At 45.3% G+C, this 18,354-nt stretch overlaps 1 protein-coding gene across 1 annotated transcript in view; it reads left to right on the top strand.

Moving 5' to 3' along the window:
- Positions 1-18,110, top strand: part of VILL (villin-like) — a 33,401-nt gene extending 15,291 nt beyond the window's left edge. Inside the window, exons 4-20 of the mRNA XM_009079611.1 lie at positions 497-693; positions 1,807-1,915; positions 2,244-2,354; positions 3,755-3,954; positions 4,043-4,121; positions 5,457-5,555; positions 7,838-7,991; positions 9,015-9,115; positions 9,400-9,537; positions 9,936-10,094; positions 10,969-11,148; positions 12,070-12,215; positions 12,910-13,054; positions 13,720-13,908; positions 15,780-15,848; positions 16,729-16,986; positions 17,997-18,110. Of these exons, the coding sequence (XP_009077859.1) occupies positions 497-693; positions 1,807-1,915; positions 2,244-2,354; positions 3,755-3,954; positions 4,043-4,121; positions 5,457-5,555; positions 7,838-7,991; positions 9,015-9,115; positions 9,400-9,537; positions 9,936-10,094; positions 10,969-11,148; positions 12,070-12,215; positions 12,910-13,054; positions 13,720-13,908; positions 15,780-15,848; positions 16,729-16,986; positions 17,997-18,110 (2,448 nt within the window). The remainder of the gene's footprint in view (positions 1-496; positions 694-1,806; positions 1,916-2,243; positions 2,355-3,754; positions 3,955-4,042; positions 4,122-5,456; positions 5,556-7,837; positions 7,992-9,014; positions 9,116-9,399; positions 9,538-9,935; positions 10,095-10,968; positions 11,149-12,069; positions 12,216-12,909; positions 13,055-13,719; positions 13,909-15,779; positions 15,849-16,728; positions 16,987-17,996) is intronic.
- Positions 18,111-18,354: the final 244 nt, after the last annotated feature.

Raw genomic sequence — 18,354 nt, 5'->3', positions numbered from 1 at the left:
AGGAATTCCAAGGCAGTTTGTGTTACTATGTCGTGTGATACGAGAAAGACAACGGGAAAGAAAGGATAGTATCACCAGGCAAATAAATAGCAGTGTGTATTACATTTCAAAAGGTGATCTATGAGAAGAATCTGCTTTAAGTTTTAATATCATACTCTACGAAAGTAGGACAGGTTGAACGCATTAATATCTGTAATTGCGCATGTGCTCAGTTTTCCTTGATAACAAGAGTTATAAAAGATTATCAGACAGAAACATCCTTTCGTTCAATATGTACATAAAATCCACAAATTCTCTCCTGAATAAGGAGAGCTCCAGGCTGAGGTCCCAGGGAGCACCTGAATTTCTGTCCTTTCTCGCCTTGCCCAGGAGAAAGGCAGAACTGGGTAAGGGCTCGATGGTCACTTGGCTTGCCAGTTCTACCTAGCCAATGATATCATTTGAATCATATATGGGTTGTAGCTTCATCCTGACTTGTCTTTCCCACCTCTTCCAGACCAAAAGAACCTCTCGTGGCTCCGCTGTGGATTTGCATTACTGGATTGGCAGGGATTCATCTCAGGATGAGCAAGGTGCTGCAGCCCTGTACGTCACCCAGCTGGACAGTGCGCTCGGGGGGAGCCCTGTGCAGCACCGGGAGGTGCAGGGACACGAGTCCGAGACTTTCCAAAGCTATTTCCGCAATGGCATTATGTGAGTAGCTCAAAATACCCTGCCACAATGTGGGTCATGGCCCCTGGGGTTCTCTCTGCTTCTCTACATTACAGAGCCATCAGCATTTCAAAAACTGGAAAAATATGGATCAGCATTGAAGTTGGTTAAAATTCAGGACAAAAATTTCCCGATTTGAAAGAATTATTTATAACATTGAGTCCGGAACCATGTCATTCTTTTCCACTTTCCCAGATATTTGCAGTAATTGCATCTTAACCTCCCTTTTGTTCACCCTAGGGTCTTCCTTCCTCTCCTCCACACAGTTCAGATTAAAGTGCCCATTCAGGGCACTTCAGACTGATATCCACCTTGAAGTGAAGTGCAGATTATGGCTCGTACTGGGAATAATATTCCTGTAGTGGAAAGAAAGTTTGATTCTGAACTTCTGTCATCTAAAAGATATGGTTGAATCTAATCCTGTGGTCTTTGCTCACTCTGGGGTTTTTGGAAGGACTCCAATAGATGCCCTCAAGGAGGACTTTCACTGGCAAGAAACAACCTAAGTGCCTTGCTTTTAAACAGCTGAAAACCTATGAAAATGCATCATAGGTCAATATTCCCCATTCCAGTGTGTCTTTTGATACCTCTGTTTTGTGCATCTCTGCAACCTCTCATGAGTTTCCTCAGGACTTCTCTGAGACAGAAAGGTGCTTTTACTTTCATCTCAAAGATTAGTAATGGGCAATGAAGGACTGAAATTCAGACCTTCAAAAATAGTCTGTTTGGAAGCCTATCTGCCACTGAAAACAGTGTGAGTTAGACATCATCTTGGTCTGAACCACATCTCTATAGTTAGTCAGGAACTCTGAGTCTTTTACAACCGAAACAATTCTGTGGTTCTATAATTGTATACACAAGAGCAACACAACACCCATAAGAGGCAGAAGGACACCATGAAAAGTCATAGTCTGACCAAGGACCATGAATGGTAAAGTGAGGCAACACAGCATTTGGCATTCCATTTTTGGGACTTTGTGGCTATTTTGGCTCTAGACTTTTCAGTTGTCACACAAAGCTTGAGATGTTCTCAGAGGATAGAGGGGAAGGTATTTTTTAATCAGCTCTAACTCTTTTTCCCCTGCTACACAACAGCTACAAGAAGGGAGGAGTTGCTTCAGGATTTAAGCATGTGGAGACCAATATGTACAACATCAAGCGCCTTCTTCATGTCAAGGGGAAAAAGCATGTGTCAGCCACAGAGGTAAGAAGAAGAGCCCTGTCTCCCTGTGGATGATTTCTCCTTGCCTCTTTTCCTACACCCATTTTTGACCAGATTTGCCTGCTGGATATCTCATCTCTGCTCAAGGACTCCCAGTTTAGGATAGCACTTAAGACCTCACTCAGAGGTTTGGTATTATTATGGGAGAAGCAATAGGGCTTGGTAAATAGCTGAGTGCCAGAAGAATGAGCGTGTCATTGCAAACCTGCTCTTACATCCCTGGGCACAGGTTCATAATGGCTGTGACTTGTGTCCTGCAGTTCTCATTGTCCTCCCTGATTTGCTGAGCACTTTAATTTCCTCGTGACAGGTTGCGCTTTCTTGGGACAGTTTCAATAAAGGTGATGTTTTCTTGCTGGACCTTGGGAAAGTGCTGATTCAGTGGAATGGACCGAGCTGCAGCATTGCTGAGAAATCCAGGGTGAGTGCAGGTGAAAGCCACTTGGTTTACTAGTGGTATTTTCTGATGCCTGGGGAAAAAATGTGGAGAAAAAATGTTCAGTGTTTGCATAGTGAAAAATCTTAGTAAGAGCAGTAATGCAGAGATGAACAGAGAAGATAATGGTAAATCTTCTACCTGCCCATTTTCTGGTTTTAGGGGCCCATGAAAGAGGTTTGCTCCAGACATAGGCTCAGCTTGGGTTTCACTTGCAGCCATGGGCACATCACTAGCTCTGACCCCAGAAAGTCATCCAGCTCCCTCTGAGGCTGTCCATCTCTATCCCTCTGTGCCCTGTAGTTTGCATGACATAGGACTAGAAAGTCAGCAACACCAGTAGGTTTAGCTGCAGTAACTGCTGCCAGGTTAGAACAATTTCAACTTTCTGTTTACAACATCACAGGGAATCCTGGCTTGGTCAGTATGAGACAAGTAGGAATGCATGACCCAGGTGCTGGTAGGTCAGATCCATAGCTCTTAAGTCACTTTACAAAGGGATCATTATCCTTATTTTACTGATGGAGGAACCAAGATACTTTATGCAAGATATTTCAACGGGTCATTAGCAAAGCTGGTGGCTGAACTCCCAGCTGGTCATTGCAACATTAATAGGTGAGTGAGTCTGCTCTGCTTATGGTGTCCCTGATGAGCTAGGAAAGGGAGAAGCTACACAGGGAATGTGATTTTCAGGGCACAATGGCTAAAGGAGAAGATCCAATGGAGAATGGAGAAGAGATAAAGCAACCCACAGGACACAGAGGAGGGGGAGCAGGTAGAGGGATGGCTGCTGGGTTCATCTCAGGCCTCAAGCAGGTCATTTCCTATGTCTAATAAAGAGAGGCACATTTTAAAGCTATTGCAGTAGGAGTCATGAAAAAAAATCAATAGAAAATGGAGATTTCAGCCTAATTAGTTGCTTGACATTTCACGCTGCCTTTTTTCACAGAAGACATCCACATTTTTTGAACACTTGAAACATTTAAATGTAAAACATCACCACAGGGCACCCAGGGTCCTGCAGCTCTGTAGCATGCAGCCTCCTTGTCCTCAGCATGTGTGCATCTCTCTCCCACACCATCCCACAAGACCATTGGACCTGCTTATGTACAGTCACACACAGGCAATGCCTGTTGTGACTCCCATGTGCCTGTGCCCTGCGGGAGCAACATCGGCAGTGACTGTAATAAGCATATTTTCCTATGAGTTAGTTAATAATCAGATATTACAGACACATCTGCCTTTTTAATAGCCAAATTTAGAGGACACTGGAAGCTTCAGAGAGCTGTGCTAACCTGGCTTGGGCTATTAGTGCTCAGTCATTGCTCTAGGTCTGGGGCTTGGTGAATCTGATATCTGCATCAAGGACTTACTCCCTCCTGCAGGGTCTCGCACTGGCTCGCAGCATCAGGGACAGTGAAAGGGGTGGCCGTGCTCAAATTGGCATCATTGACAACGAGAAAGACTCCCCAGACCTCATGCAGATCATGAAGATGGTGCTGGGTGAGAGGCGTGGGGAGCTCCGAGATGCCATCCCGGACACAAAAGCAGATGAGCTGCAGAAAGCAAACGTCCGGCTCTACCAGTAAGTCTGGGAGTGTGCTCCAAACCCCATCCCTTCTTATGGAAAGCACTGTGAAGCCTGACTCAGCTTGGTGACTCTTGTCTTTCAGTGTCTATGAGAAGGACAGTGACCTGGTGGTACAGGAGATAGCGACCCGGCCCCTGACGCAGGATCTGCTCCAGCACGAGGTGAGAGAAAGCCAGCAGCCTTTACAGTGAGAAGAGGATGCTGTGCCTTGCTTTGTTTTCAGCTGAGCACCTGTTTCAATGGGATACCCCATTTTCTGAAAATTACCAGGCCTTCCATCATCAGGACAGCTTAGTCCTACTCTTAGGTTAGGACAGTTTAGCCCTACTACAGCCTCAGTGGCCAGAGGTAGGTGGTGCATTGAATCTGTTCCAACAAGAGATGGCAAATTGATGCTCTCAGCCAAGGATTATATTAGCTTGGCAATCATAGTGAAGGAGAGATGCATACCAGGAATAAATTCCAGATAGAATTAAGGCTCCTTAATACCTGATGTTCAGGGATAGCCTTCTTTCTGCAGAATCCAGAGCGAATAAATATTCTGCTCATGAAACCATGGAGATATGTTTTCCTGATGTAGAAAGTGGCTGGTCTCAGTGATCCACTCTGGAAGCAGCTTCCTTACAGACCCTCTGTGCAAAGGCTTTCAGAAAACAGAGGCATTCCTTCTGAGTAAAATTTGTCAGAGAATTGCTCATCCTTAATTCTCTGCAGTGCAAACCAGCCTATTCCAAAACAGCATTGTGCTGCAAGGCTCCTGCTCCCTTATTCACCCTGGTGTCAGCCTTGTTAAATCTGTCTCCCTTTACAGGCATATGAAGCCTTTGCTTTTCTTTTCAAAGCTCAGTTTGAAAAACAAAAAGCCTTTGGTTGCACAGTGTGTTTGCAGCACCAGCTCTTGCTACTCAGCAGACATCTCATCCTCTCTGGATTTGAGATCCTGCTGCATCCACAGCAATGCAACAGTGTCAGCTCCAGATCAGGGACAAAACCCAGTAATGCAGAGGATGTCCAGCTCGGACTTTTGCTGCTCCTTTAGTAGCAGATTTGGCATAAATGAGCACCACCAGCAGCAGTGCTGCAGTACAGCAGGCTGAGAGTGATATTTCAGCATATCCTTCTCCTGGTCCCTTTTAGAGCTGATGCTTCTTTTGGTTTGAGAACATCTCCTGTGAGATGGTAGTAGCCAGTTTTGAGCAATGCCTAAGAAAAATACATACTTTAACTCATTACAATTAAAAGTCAGCTGCCTGAGTCAGGTGTGCTTGCAAAGTCAGTGTGCCCAAGAACCACAATAACCATTGTCTGTTACCTCTGCTAATGGTTTCACCAGGGTTAGACTCTGCAAGGCTGGGAAATGAGCTAGATCTACGTCTAACCTAAATCTTCAAGAAGGATCTGACCTGAGTAGGCTACAAATTATGACCTTTGCCTTCACAGAACGTTTTACATTTGTTTTTTCTGGTATCTTTTTTTTTTTTTCCATTTCACCTCAGGACTGCTACATTTTAGACCAAGGTGGTTTCAAGATTTACGTCTGGAGGGGAAAAGCCTCCAGCCCAGAAGAGAAAAAAGCAGCCTTCACTCGAGCTGTGGTGAGTTTTAATATAGTGCAAACAATGTCGTGGGAGGTCAATATGTGCTGATCTAGGTCTGACCACTAATTACAATTAAGTGTAGGTGGCCAGTGTAATAACAGAGAGAGAGGTTAAATGTCTAAGGGAGGCGTGATGAGGTAAACACGAAATTGTTAGTCATCAGATTTTGCTACAACTAAAACCTGCCACTAAAATTAGGAAGAAATTGGTTAAAGAAAAGAAAGCATAAAAGAAAACACTTCATTACATGGCAAATAGTGGACTTCTGGAATTTGTGGATTCAAGAGATGGTGGAGTCAAGAGAGTATCAGCAGGGATGAGATGGGATTAGACAAATTCATGGTCAAAGAGTGCATAACCAGATATTAAAGGGGCTCTTATATTCTTGCTAAATCCATGGCCAAATATTGTGGGTGCTGGGTAGAGTGAAGGGGTCACATCGAGGAGAGCCACCAAGCTCTTCTGTGCTCACTGAACAGCATCTCCTGGTGCCACTGTCCCAGGCAGCAGAGGTCACTGCTTGGAACCTGAAAGACGTATCATGTGTTCCCAACCCAGAGTAATACCTAGGGCAAGTCAGTGGGGAACTCAATTACTTGGGCTCTCTGGGAAAGCCAGACCCTTTATGTAGGTGCTATGAGCTTCTACCACAAATCCATTACAGGCAGCAAGTCTTTTTCATGGCACCAATGGGTCTGGCCCATGTTCTGTGTGTGAATTTGAAAGTGATGCAGAACTCTGCCACTGGATAGAAAGATGTGTTATTAGCTCCTATTAATTGGCCAACCTGAGACAAGACCAGGGCTCATGGTGAGGTAGAGCACACCACCATAGTATCCTGGCTCCTCCAGATGAGCTGCCATGCAGTTATTTTCTGGCAGATGATGCCTCAACTCTTCCTCTCAGAAAAAAATTAGCCTCAAGGGAGCCTGAGCAAGTAAGACATTTGGTATTTTTTTACAAGCTGGCATGTTGAATGAAGGTTGAGGGAACTTAGCTTTGAGTTATCTGTTTACTTATGGAAATACCATAAATGGCTTCATCTTCAATGAGATCTTACTGGGAGATACTGAACTTCAGTGGTTCTACATTCAATAAGGTCCTACCTGGAGACACCCAGCTTCACTACAGACTGCACCTATTGTTTCAGAGGGAAAAAAAGGTTGGAATAGCTTTGCCTTGAAACTTATCTCACGGTCCTCTGTGCACCTTTCAAGAGCTTAGCTCAGGCGCTTTTTAGTAGGCAATCAGCTCTGCAAATTCTAGCCCTGAGCTACACATGTAGAACAAAAGATATCTCTTTCTTTCAGTGTGGCAGGTGGGAGGGATGGGAAGACCATCTGCTCTGTTTTTCCCTGGGGGTAGTGTGTGTGGCTGCAGTATTTACAGTAGAAGAGGAATTCTCAGAAAGCCACAATCAGGCACCTTCCCCAAGCCACGGCTGTCAGTACTGTACCTCCAGGTCATCCTGGAACCTGCTGGGATAAACACAAGAGCAGTTCCCAAAACTGAGCAAGGATTTTGGCATTGTGGCAAAACACAGATCACTTTATTCCTTCTCATATTGTATCAAGCACCTCTGTTGAAGAAGACTTTTAACTCAACAGTAGCACTACTGCAAATAAACAATGTGGGTGTTGGGGTGGGTTTTCTTTTTGGGGGGGTGAGGAGGAGGAGAACAGTTGGTGAGTTTAGTTGCTTCAGAACACACCTCATGGTCTGGGGTATTTAGCTGCCCCCAGCCCTTTGTTCTCTTGACATGCATGTTCCCTATCATGCTACTGACAGGACAGTCTCCCCAGTTTAGAGAAGGACAAAAAATTTGGAGTAAACCAAACAACTTAACTAGGCTCTGGGATCATGGGCAGACCCCATCATCAGTCCCTCCCCTCCCCTCCTAGATCCATAAGTAGAAGCCATCTATGGAGCTGTCTGAGACAGAGGAGGAGGCTTTCCATTACGCCCATTGAGTGAGTTTTTCTTCAAGACTACAGTGCCATGTAGAGACTAATTTTAGGATGTGATCCAAGTGGTCAGTCTTTAGGGGTAGGGTTCAGTCTCCTAAACACAGAAATAAACATGGATTCTACATCAAGAGCTTGCAGTCACCTCTGCTATAAGTCTGAATGCAAGTCTTGGGGTGAATCCTGCTCTCAGTCATGCCTCTGTGTTCAGTGGAAGGCATTCACTCTTTGGGCTGGTTCAGGTCCACATTCCTCTTCTTATGTCTGTAAAAAGCTTGCTGTGTCCCCACTAATGACCTTTTGCAATGCCACTAGGGTTTTATCCAAGCCAAAGGCTATCCTTCATCCACCAATGTTGAAGTGATCAATGATGGAGCAGAGTCAGCCATGTTCAAACAGCTCTTCCAGAGGTGGACAGAAAAGAATGAAACACATGGACTGGGGAGAGCCTACACTACTGGCAAAATTGGTGAGCATGTTGATCCTGGATTTGGCTTTCCTGCTTGTATGCTAAGCAACAGCTGAGGGAATTTTATTCACATTAACTGTCTCCTGACTTCAGGATCTTGAAAATAGCTTAAAATCTAGTGCACATTGTTCTCATGCCTTGTATTTTCCACCTTCATTAGATGCAAAGGATTCATGAACTGAGCAACATTTAGAACTGCTGAGACTTCTTATATGAACCAAACTGCCACATTATTACAAGTGTAAATGTTGGCAGATGATCACTCCCATCTGAAAAATTGTATGCAAAATTTCACACTGCAGAACTTCTGAATTTTCTGTATAAAGGGCTAATGCTGGCCCTGATAAGGAACTGTTGAACAACATTCTGCTTTCGTTTATGCTGGCATCCATCCAAGACCCTCCTGACGTCAGTGGAATGATGCTGTATTTACACCAGGTGTAAATGGTGCATTTATCACACTGCTGAAGTGAATATTATAACGCATTAACCCCAAAGAGTAAACAATACCAAGGAGAGAAAACTTGTTGATGAATGATGGGATGATGACAGAGATGCTGAACATGTCCATCAATAACAGCTTGGGAGCTGCAAATCTCTTTCCCGTGCAAGTTCTCTCTTTTCTCTACACCTCTGTGTCTCTCTGTGCTGTCCATAAATACTCTCTATCATGAGCTGGAGAAATGTAGCTGTTTTATTTCTGAAACCAACATTTTAAAAGGAGGTAAATATTTATAAATTTGAAGAACAATTATGAATTTTCAGTCCAGAGACAAGTAATATTTTTACCAGCCAGTCATCACTGGAACACACTATATGGCCAATTCTAGCCTGCAGCAGGTCAACACTGAAGTGTGTGAGCTCATGCACATTCCAAAATCAATTTACTGGTGGCAAGAATGGTTTCTTGCAGCTGTGGACCAGGTTTTCTTGCATGTGTAATGATTGTGAGGGTGATGTGAAGGGTTATTGTATTACTGTGCATTCACTGGGTTCTTGTTTTTATTCTGCTGGTGCACACAGCCAAGGTGGAGCAGGTGAAGTTTGACACCACTCAGCTCCATGCCAGACCAGAGTTAGCTGCTGAGCAGAGGATGGTCGATGATGCCTCTGGGGAGATCGAGGTGAGAGAGCTCCTTTTGCTGACAGAGGATGCCATAACCAGTGTGTTTCCAAACATCACTTGGTTTGTTTAGCCTGGAGATGAGGAGACTGAGGCTAGACCTCATGGCAGTCTAACGCTTCCTCACAAGGGGAAGCAGAGGGGCAGGCACTGATGTCTTCTCTCTGATGACCAGTGACAGATCTGAGGGAACAGCATGAAGCTTCAGTGATCTGTTAGCAAAAGGGCTATGTTCCATCTTCACCTTGACTCCACTGCTGCTCACTAAGATGTTTCTTGCACTAGGTGTGGAGGATTGAGGACTTGGAAATGCAGCCAGTGAATCCCAAGATGTATGGGCAGTTCTACGGGGGTGATTGCTACCTGGTCCTGTACACCTACCTGAGATCAGGCAGGCCCCACTATATCCTCTACATGTGGCAGGTAAGTCAAACTGGGGCAGAAGGGACTCTGCTGTGTGTCTGCTGTAGAAGCCTAAAGCTGAAGAAAGCAATTGCACACAAAAGTCCCAACCCAAACATCCAGCAGAACTCAGAACCCTTTGCTCATCAGTTGTCCGTTCCAAGTACCCCAAGCTGTGCTTTGTAGGCAGCATGGACCTTGTAAGCAGCCCAAGTATATTTTCCTCCCCTGGAATGCAGAGAGAAGCTTCAAAAATGGGATGCTGTCTCCTGAAACAGAATGCAAGTGAAATTTAAATATCTGGAAGCTTTAACTGTGATCTCATGATATTACATTCTTGGGATCGGCAAGATGTTACATTTTGCAGAGCTTTATGCCCTTCCCCTAATCACACTGCATGTGTCACCTCTCTTCCCCAGGGCCGCCATGCCTCTGTAGATGAAATCACTGCCTGTGCCCTCAATGCCATTGAGCTGGACAAGAAGTATGGGGACGAGGCTGTGCAGGTGCGTGTGACGATGGGCAAGGAGCCCAGACACTTCCTGGCCATCTTCAAGGGCAAGCTGGTGATCTATGAGGTAAGGTGGCTTTGTGCGCATGGGCAGTGAAACACCAATGATAGCTTGGCAGCTGCAAGGAAAAGAATCCAGAAAAATAGGCTGATACTCATGAAAGGAGCCTGCCAGGTCTGCATGGGCTGGCAGATGGAATGGTGGAACATTTCTAGTAACTCCCAAGTAGTCTGAACACCATTTGTGTAAATACATTCCTGGACTGAGCCAGACTCAACTGTCTACCCTTGAGCTCCAGCATTAATGTGTGTTGTTCTTTCCAACTCTATACCAAAATATTTTGCAGAGTTAGAATAAGGTAATAATCCTGTGAATTACAGATACTGCCATCCGGAGAGGGTCCTCCAAAATATCCTACAAACATGATTTGCATTGTCCTTGCCTGAACTATATCACATTAACTGCTAACCCACTTAACTTGCTGCTTTGGCTGCTATCTGTGGTGGAGACATGCAAATGGCTGTGGAAGAGGGGAATTGTCCTCAGCTCTCAGTGTTGTTTCCCCCATACAGCTCCCATGGCAGATGTTCAGCTAAGCTGAGTGCAGCTGAAAATCAGAGTCCAGCTGCCTTGCCCAGTTTGCATGGCAAATACTTTACAGACACTAAGGTCTGCTCACATTGATCTTGAGGATCTTGACAGGAGCTGGTCCAGACTCAGTGACCAGGGAGAAATGTGGAAGTTATGCCATGTGGGTTTTATTCTGACCTGAATCCAGAAGGTATTTGGATTTCCACACCTGCTCTATGCAGGACCATGGTTTGTTGTTGCAGCAGTAAGGAGGGCTGTGAGTCCAAAAGCCTTTCTCAAATGAGTTGCACCCTGGATCTGTGTGTCTTTTTCACCTCCCATTTCCATCCTTCCTTCTCTTTCCTTGCAGGGCGGCACGAGCCGCGCTCAGAAAAGCACACCCGAGCCGGCGATCCGCCTCTTCCAGGTGAGGGGCACAGATGAGGTGAACACAAAGGCCACAGAAGTGCCAGCCCGAGCTTCCTCCCTCAACTCCAATGATGTCTTCCTTCTGACAACCAGCCAAGTCTGCTACCTCTGGTGTGGGAAGGTGAGTCTGCAGTGAGACATGGGGAGGCAGCCCAACAATCCAAAATTGCTGATGTGAGGCTTGAGTTTTCTACCTCCACCAAGTGGTTGTGGTGAATCCTTGAGCAGGTGGCCTATTAATTCAGTGGAGGAATGGCCTCAAGTTATGCCAGGGGAGGTTAATATTAGATATTAGGAAAAATTTCTTCACAGAAAGAAATCTTCATCAAGCATTGAATCAGGCTGTCCAGGGAAGTGATGCAGTCACCATCCCCAAGTATTCAAAAAATGTGTGGTTGTGGCATTTGAGGACATTGTTTAGTGGTGAACATGGTGGTGCTGGGTTGACAGTTGGGCTTGATGATCTTAGAGGTCTTTTCCAACCTTAACCATTCTATGATTCTATGGGAAAAGTGCACCCAGGAGAAGACTCTCTCTACAAAAGTAACCCATCTTGGGGTTCACCTCATTTTAGATGTTCATATGGCTTTCAGATGAATAAATCACCCCAGAGTTTCCAGCTATAAGAACTCAGCCAGGATGAGAGCATATTCATTTATGCTGCTTAGGTCATGTGTTTCAGGATAAGATGGTAGATCAAAATGAAGCCAAATGGTTGCCCAGAGAAGCTGTGGATGCCTCATCCAGGGAAGTGTTCAAGGCCAGGTCGGATGGGGCTTTGAGCAACCTGGTCTAGTGGAAGGTGTCTCTGATGATCTTTAATGTCTCTCCCAACCTAAACTGTTCTGTCATTCTATGAGTTTTGCTCTAGATGCCATTGACTGCACTGAACATTCCTTCGAGGACTAGAAATGGATTCTGAGTGACCAGCTCAAAAGCGTTTAAGCAGGTCTAAAACTCTCCAGAGGACCAAGCCAGCTTTTCCTCACAGATAAGTTCAGTCTGTCCCTAACTCTACCTCAATCTTCTATCCCAAACACAGGGATGCAGTGGAGATGAGAGGGAGATGGCAAAAATGGTAGCAGACATCATTTCCAGACGGGACAAGCACACCATTTCAGAAGGACAAGAGCCAGCAGAATTCTGGGAAGCATTGGGAGGCAAAGCACCTTACGCCAGTGAAAAGAGGTAATGGTGACCTGCTTGTTCTTCTGGGAACATTAAGCAAGGGATCAAAACTTTGCAGGAAAGTTCATACTGTGTCTTCATTAAAGGGAGCACAAGGCCAGAGTATCACCAAAAGCTTGGCGAGAAACCACAATGATATGTGTCTTTCCTAGATTGTGGATCAGTCCTTCTGTGAAGTAGCAGCTACAGATCCAAACCTTGCAGACAAGGGTGTTCTACATCCTCCTTTGCCCACACCAAACCCCTCCCATATCTTGTCATAAGGGCTACAGGAACCACATGCTCCATTTCCAGCCATTCTTAGCTTCATGGGCAGCCCCAGTAGATTCATAAGACTAAATCTGCTTTTGAACAACCTGGATTTCTCCAGCCCTCTGGGCAGATCATGGGTTCTTTTGCAACCAAGTGATCTGATGTGGCTTTCACCTGACATCAGTCTCACCTACACAATGAGAGAAGGGTTCTTCTTTTGCCCTCTATGAGTGGAGAAAAAATTATGTGAAAAAAATTGTTAAAATGGTCCAAGAATCCCCTGACACCTGTCATTGATGACCTTCAGACTCTCAGATGAAAATTGCCATGTTCTGCCTCTTTCATCAAGGTCATGGCAAGTAGCATCAGGGCCCTGCAGTAAGCCACAAGGGAAGGGTTTCCATCTCTCTTGTTTTTCCTTCCCCTGCCATGCATGTGTAAGGTTCCAAGAGCAGTCCACGCACTACCAGCCTCGTCTCTTCGAGTGCTCCAATCAGACGGGTCGATTCATCATGACGGAGGTGGTAGGCTTCTGCCAGGAAGACCTGGATGAAGATGATGTCATGCTGCTAGACACATGGGAAGAGGTCAGCACAGGTTCCCTTCCCCTTCTCCCCAGACATATTTTGTGTTACGGCTTTGATTGGTGTGGTTCTATCATTCAGTGTGAAATCAAGTGTGATATGCTTTCTGCCCCATTTCCAAACCCTTCACAATGCTTGGTCAGACAAGCAGGCACATGTTGAGTCCTTCTCACCCAGGTGCAACACAGGTGATGGAGGCAGCATTGCCATCCCTGTTTCAGTGGGGAGGAAACTGAGGCACGTGGTCCATGCCTTGCTCCAAGGTGAGAAGAACTGGACCTGCTGCAGTCTTTGCCAGCTCATACAAGGAGGTGGCACCCAGAAACACTCCCCCTCATTTCCCAGACCAATCATGACAACTTGCTTTAGACTATGGAAAACTGTTTCCAGGGGTTTGCTTTCTGAGTTGGATCTTGGTACGTGCAAGGACTGGGTTCAGTTACCTTGAAACATGCAAGAGCTGTTTCCAGAAATATTTATGCTTTATGCCTGTCTCAAAAGCGAAAGCCTTCTTAGCTAGGAGTAAATCTGGATTCAGAATTGCAGGGAACTATTGGAAAAACATATTTCCAATCTTATCTCTGCTCCTGTTGGCAGGGGAGAACAAACAGCCATGTCTGTACAGGTCCTAACCACTCACCGATCTTCAACACCTTCTGTCCTTGCAGATTTTCCTTTGGGTTGGCAAAGCCTCCAACACATATGAGAGAAATGAGGCAATTGCCTCAGCTAAGGAATATCTCAAGACCCATCCAGCAGGGAGAGACTTGGCAACTCCGATAATCCTAGTGAAACAGGGCCATGAACCCCTCAACTTCACAGGATGGTTCAATGCTTGGGATCCGTACAAATGGAGCGTAAGTTGCTGGAAAAGCCTGTGGTGTGCTCGTGTGCTCAGCAGGGTTTTAAGGGTGTTCTTGTTGGTGAATATAGCCTCTTCACTCTTCACAGAGTGAAACCTTGCTATGGCATGTCTTGAGCTTCAGAGATTCACAGAATCACAGAATGGTTTGGGTTGGAAGGGAGCTTAAAGAACATCTCGTTCCAGCCCCCTGCCATGGGCAGGGACATGACTTCCTGGTGCTGCCTGAGCAGCTTCTGCTCCTTCACCAGCAAATCATACCTTTTTGGTGAAACTGAGACTTTTGCAAATATCAGTAAATGTGCTTGAATTCACAATCTAATACTAGATTTCAAATCATGTTTGTGATTTCAGCCAACAATGGGCTGGGACTGCAAGTAGTAAAATCAAGTCAAAAGTGTAAACAAAGGCAACCCCACATCATAAGCAAAATTGGGGAAAAAAATGTTCATTTTTCAAAATGCAGCCACAGAGTAAAATTTATGACCCAGCTTTAAGGGCAATCTGTGGTAAAATGAAAGATGCAAGCAGACAGGTCTCATGTTCAGGTTTGCAGAATGCCCATCAGAGCCCAGGAGCTCCTGAGCGAGGTCACCCTTGGTCCTTACATACAAGCCTTCCTCTCAAAAGCTGATTTACAAATGCCAACTCTTCACTATATAGAAATGAAAACCTGCCCCAGGAGATTCCTGGGGAAAAAAAAGAAGTCCTTTCTCTCCTCTTTCAAACACACAGGCTTCAAATCATTTCAGGAATGTAATGTGGAGCAGGGATTTGCTCATGTGGCCCATGCACAAGGCCCACCAGGACTCTGGTTGGTCAGATGCACTGGGACAGCTAAGGCAACAGTGGGGAGGTCCCCAGGACTTCACACTGCTGGAAAACTCATACCAAGATATTTTATTTCCTATATCTGGGTCTGCATCATCTTTCTTCACAATCAGTGTGGTGGTAGAGAGCCTGTCTTGACAGCTGGATCTGGACAGATAAGGCAACAACTCCCAGAGCAAAGACCCTTAAAACAATGTTGATGCTTAGAACAAAGGTCAAAACTTGTGGGTTTGTTGTTTTTTTTCTCAGAAACTGCTGAAAAACAAGGATACAGCTCATAAAATATGTGCCTCTAAAAATATCCCCTGTAGGCAGCTTCAGCAACTACAGACAAGCCATCTAAATTGTTGACATCCCAGAAACATCTGGTGTGTGTTCATTGCTCAGTTTTGGGTCTAAATCTGTTTTCTCTGCAGTCCATGTGTTTATGTTTTGTTCTTCTTGGGGAACTTTGTTGGATGATTCTGTTAAGAACTGACATCTCCTGGCTGCTTAGAAAAACACAGTCATGAACTTTGCCAATACATCCAGTATATTCTTTCTATTTTTTTTAAGGAAATAAGAGGTAGCTGATAATACATGGCACCTAATTACAAGAAGTAAGGGATTGAGGCTTTGAAAAATCTGTTGTTTTAGAAAAATGGTTCAAGGAGGAGGGAAAAAAAAGCAATAATATTTGATCCCTAATTTTAATGCATTGTGTGATTCATTTGAAATGTAAAAGATTTAAATCCAGCAGTAAATATGATTTCTCTTAATTTTCCTTCTGCTCTCTAAAGTCTTTAAATTTTCAGTTTTCACCTGTTATTGTACAAGTGCAAAGGCTGAAGTCCTTTTTTTTTTACTTGCTTTCAAGGGAAAACGCAGGTTCTGGCATAGTGTCCTGATTCCAGGAGCTGTTTTTTGCAGAATGCATCAGCTGCCACCTCAATGGGCACCACTGGTCTTTGAAATTCCTGATCTCCTGACCCCATTAAAGACCAGGAGTGTGGGCTAAATGCAACCCATGCTTCTTACAGCTCTCTTTCTCTTTAGGATGGCAAGTCCTATGAGGAGATGAAGGACAGCTTAGGAGATGTGTCAACTATATCTGAGATCAAAGTGGTGAGTTGTGCCCCAACCATATGGGTAGGAAACACCTGGGCTTAAACACCACCACATCCCTCAGCCTGTTCACATGAAGGAGAGGAAATCAGGGTCAGAGCAGGGATGGGCACCTCAGGCTGCCAGGGTCAGAGCTGTGCTCCTCCATGGGAAACAGAGGGAGACATTATAAATAACCCATAAATACACCCAGACCTCCTGGGTCTTTTCCAGTTCTGTCCAGAGACATCTGTGAGCAGGAGATTGTCCAGCTGCCTTAATGCAGAATAAATACAAGTGTATGCAGCTGTGAAAGTGTTCAGTTAAGTGTTGTATGAGTAGTTACTAGTGGTGTGGCCCCTGAGATCTCAGACAAGGGGCTCCTGGTCAAGAAGGACATAGCCCAGTGGGGGATCCTACAAAGCACAGAGGAAATGAGGTCCCAACAGTCCCATATGAGACTGTCACATGGGTCAGTTCTGCCCTGGGCAGGGACAGGAGGAAAGCTGGAATGATGTGGCAGGTTTGGACTAGGAGAGAGAACACATCAGGGAGAGGTATGAAGGTAATTTTGAAGCCTTAGACATGGTAGACATCTAATCTCACATTCTGTCCTCCCACATGTACCTTCCCCTGATGTTATCTTGAGAAGAATGAGGCTGCTGTAAGTATCTTCAGTTATTTCTAACAGCTCTCATTAGTGTGTGCTTTTAGCAGTCCTAACATCAAGGTGTAGCATTTGTGGAGGTGCTGGACTAACTCTCTCCTTGCTGCTTTGGAGCTAGAGATAGTCTATGCCAGAAATAGCTCCCCACAACTCCAACAGAGAGAGGGATCCTGGGATAATCCCCAACTTACTCTGCCAGAATGTCTTGTCTTGACATTTTCCTCCATTTGGCAGGACCTTAACAACATCAGCCTGAACAAGAGGACCCTAAGCATGACCAACTTGTCTGGTTCAAGTACGGCAAATGCTTCCTCAGAATATAAATCCTACTTGAACCACAGTGACAGCAACAGCTACAACAACAGCAGCAACTACAACAGCAACAACAGCCCTTCTCTGGTGCCCAATGGTGAAGGAGTTTACTCCCGAGAGGTGCTGATGCACAGGACAGTGGATGAACTTCCAGAGGGTGTGGATCCCACTAAAAAAGAGGTGACAGCATTGCTGGTTTGATACCTTTTTAGCTTAACCTAGAACTTAGTGGCTAAGTGCACAAGCACTTTCAACTATTAAGTCATGCTTCAGACTCAAGGAGATACTGGTTGGACACACAGGTCTCATCAAAAAGTGTGAGCTTCCTGTGAGAGGAAATTCATAGAATTATATAATGGTTTGGTTGGAAGGGACCTTAAAGATCATCTAGTTCCACCCCCCCTGCTGTGGACAGGGACACCTTATGGTAGCTTTACCCTAGTTGAAGTAATTCTATTTTTTAGGACCGAAAATGAATTTTAAATAGCAATTTTTTAAAATTTTTTTTTCTGGTGGAGTTGTTTTGCTCTGCCACCCAACCTCTGTCCTTGGAGGGACAAGAAATCCAAAGTAGAGTTCCTGTGGGACGAGGTGACACAGCTGAGAATGAAGCCAGAATCTGCCTTTTACTTGGGCTGTAGGTGACTGTTTTCATTTGAAACTCCTTCAAGATAGGATATTTTTCCTTTATTTTTTGTCAGAAAGCTTGCATTTCACCAAGTTGCAATTTCAGGAGAAATGACACATCTCAGATTTCTGATCAGCCCAAGGATTTTGGCAACATCTGTAGCTGGGTCCAGGCAAGCTGATGGGAGGGACACAGGGTTGATTCCCTCTACTCCCTGCAACCCGTGTTTGACTGATGTCTTGCCCAACAGATCTCCTGGCAAAGGCCAACACCAGAGATTAGCAGGGACCAAATTCCAGTTAGAGCATGCTTATCCCTCAAAACTAGAGCACCTCTTTGGGCTGGTGGGCTTTTATTCTCCTGGTGCTTTGGGAAGCAGGATGAGGAACAGTTACTGGGACATTCCACTCCCCACCACCAGCACAGGCAGCTGCAGAGGAGCTGTTGGCCTGGAGTCAGAGGTCAGCACTGGCATGGTGAGGAAGGCATGCAGCCTATGGAGGTGTCCTAGCCTCTGCAAAAGCCAAAGCTGATTTCTCATAGCTCTCTCCTTCCACTGCAGTGCTATCTCTCTGACGCCGATTTCCACGATATCTTTGGGAAGTCCAAGGAAGAGTTCTACCAGATGCCCAAATGGAAGCAGCAGAATGAGAAGAAGCAATGTGGACTCTTCTGAGACTGCAGGGGCCATCCAGCATCCAGTGACTCTAGGACCAACCCTCGCTCTCTTAGGAGCTGCAGGGAAGAATTACAGGCATTTGCTCAGTGAACCCAACCCGACATCCAATCAGGCCCAGCTCCAACGCAGTTATTCTAGCAACCACTGTTCAGGGATGACTCCTTTCTCCCTGCAAACCCTGAACCCCAGGAGGCAAAACCTTTTTCAGGAACAACTTGACAGGATGTTTTTGCCTCTTTCT

Source organism: Acanthisitta chloris, unplaced genomic scaffold (genome assembly GCF_000695815.1).
Source record: "Acanthisitta chloris isolate BGI_N310 unplaced genomic scaffold, ASM69581v1 scaffold1548, whole genome shotgun sequence".
Lineage (NCBI taxonomy): Eukaryota > Metazoa > Chordata > Aves > Passeriformes > Acanthisittidae > Acanthisitta > Acanthisitta chloris.
The sequence above is the reverse complement of the archived record's forward strand: the minus strand, read 5'-3'. Positions and strand labels throughout refer to the sequence as shown.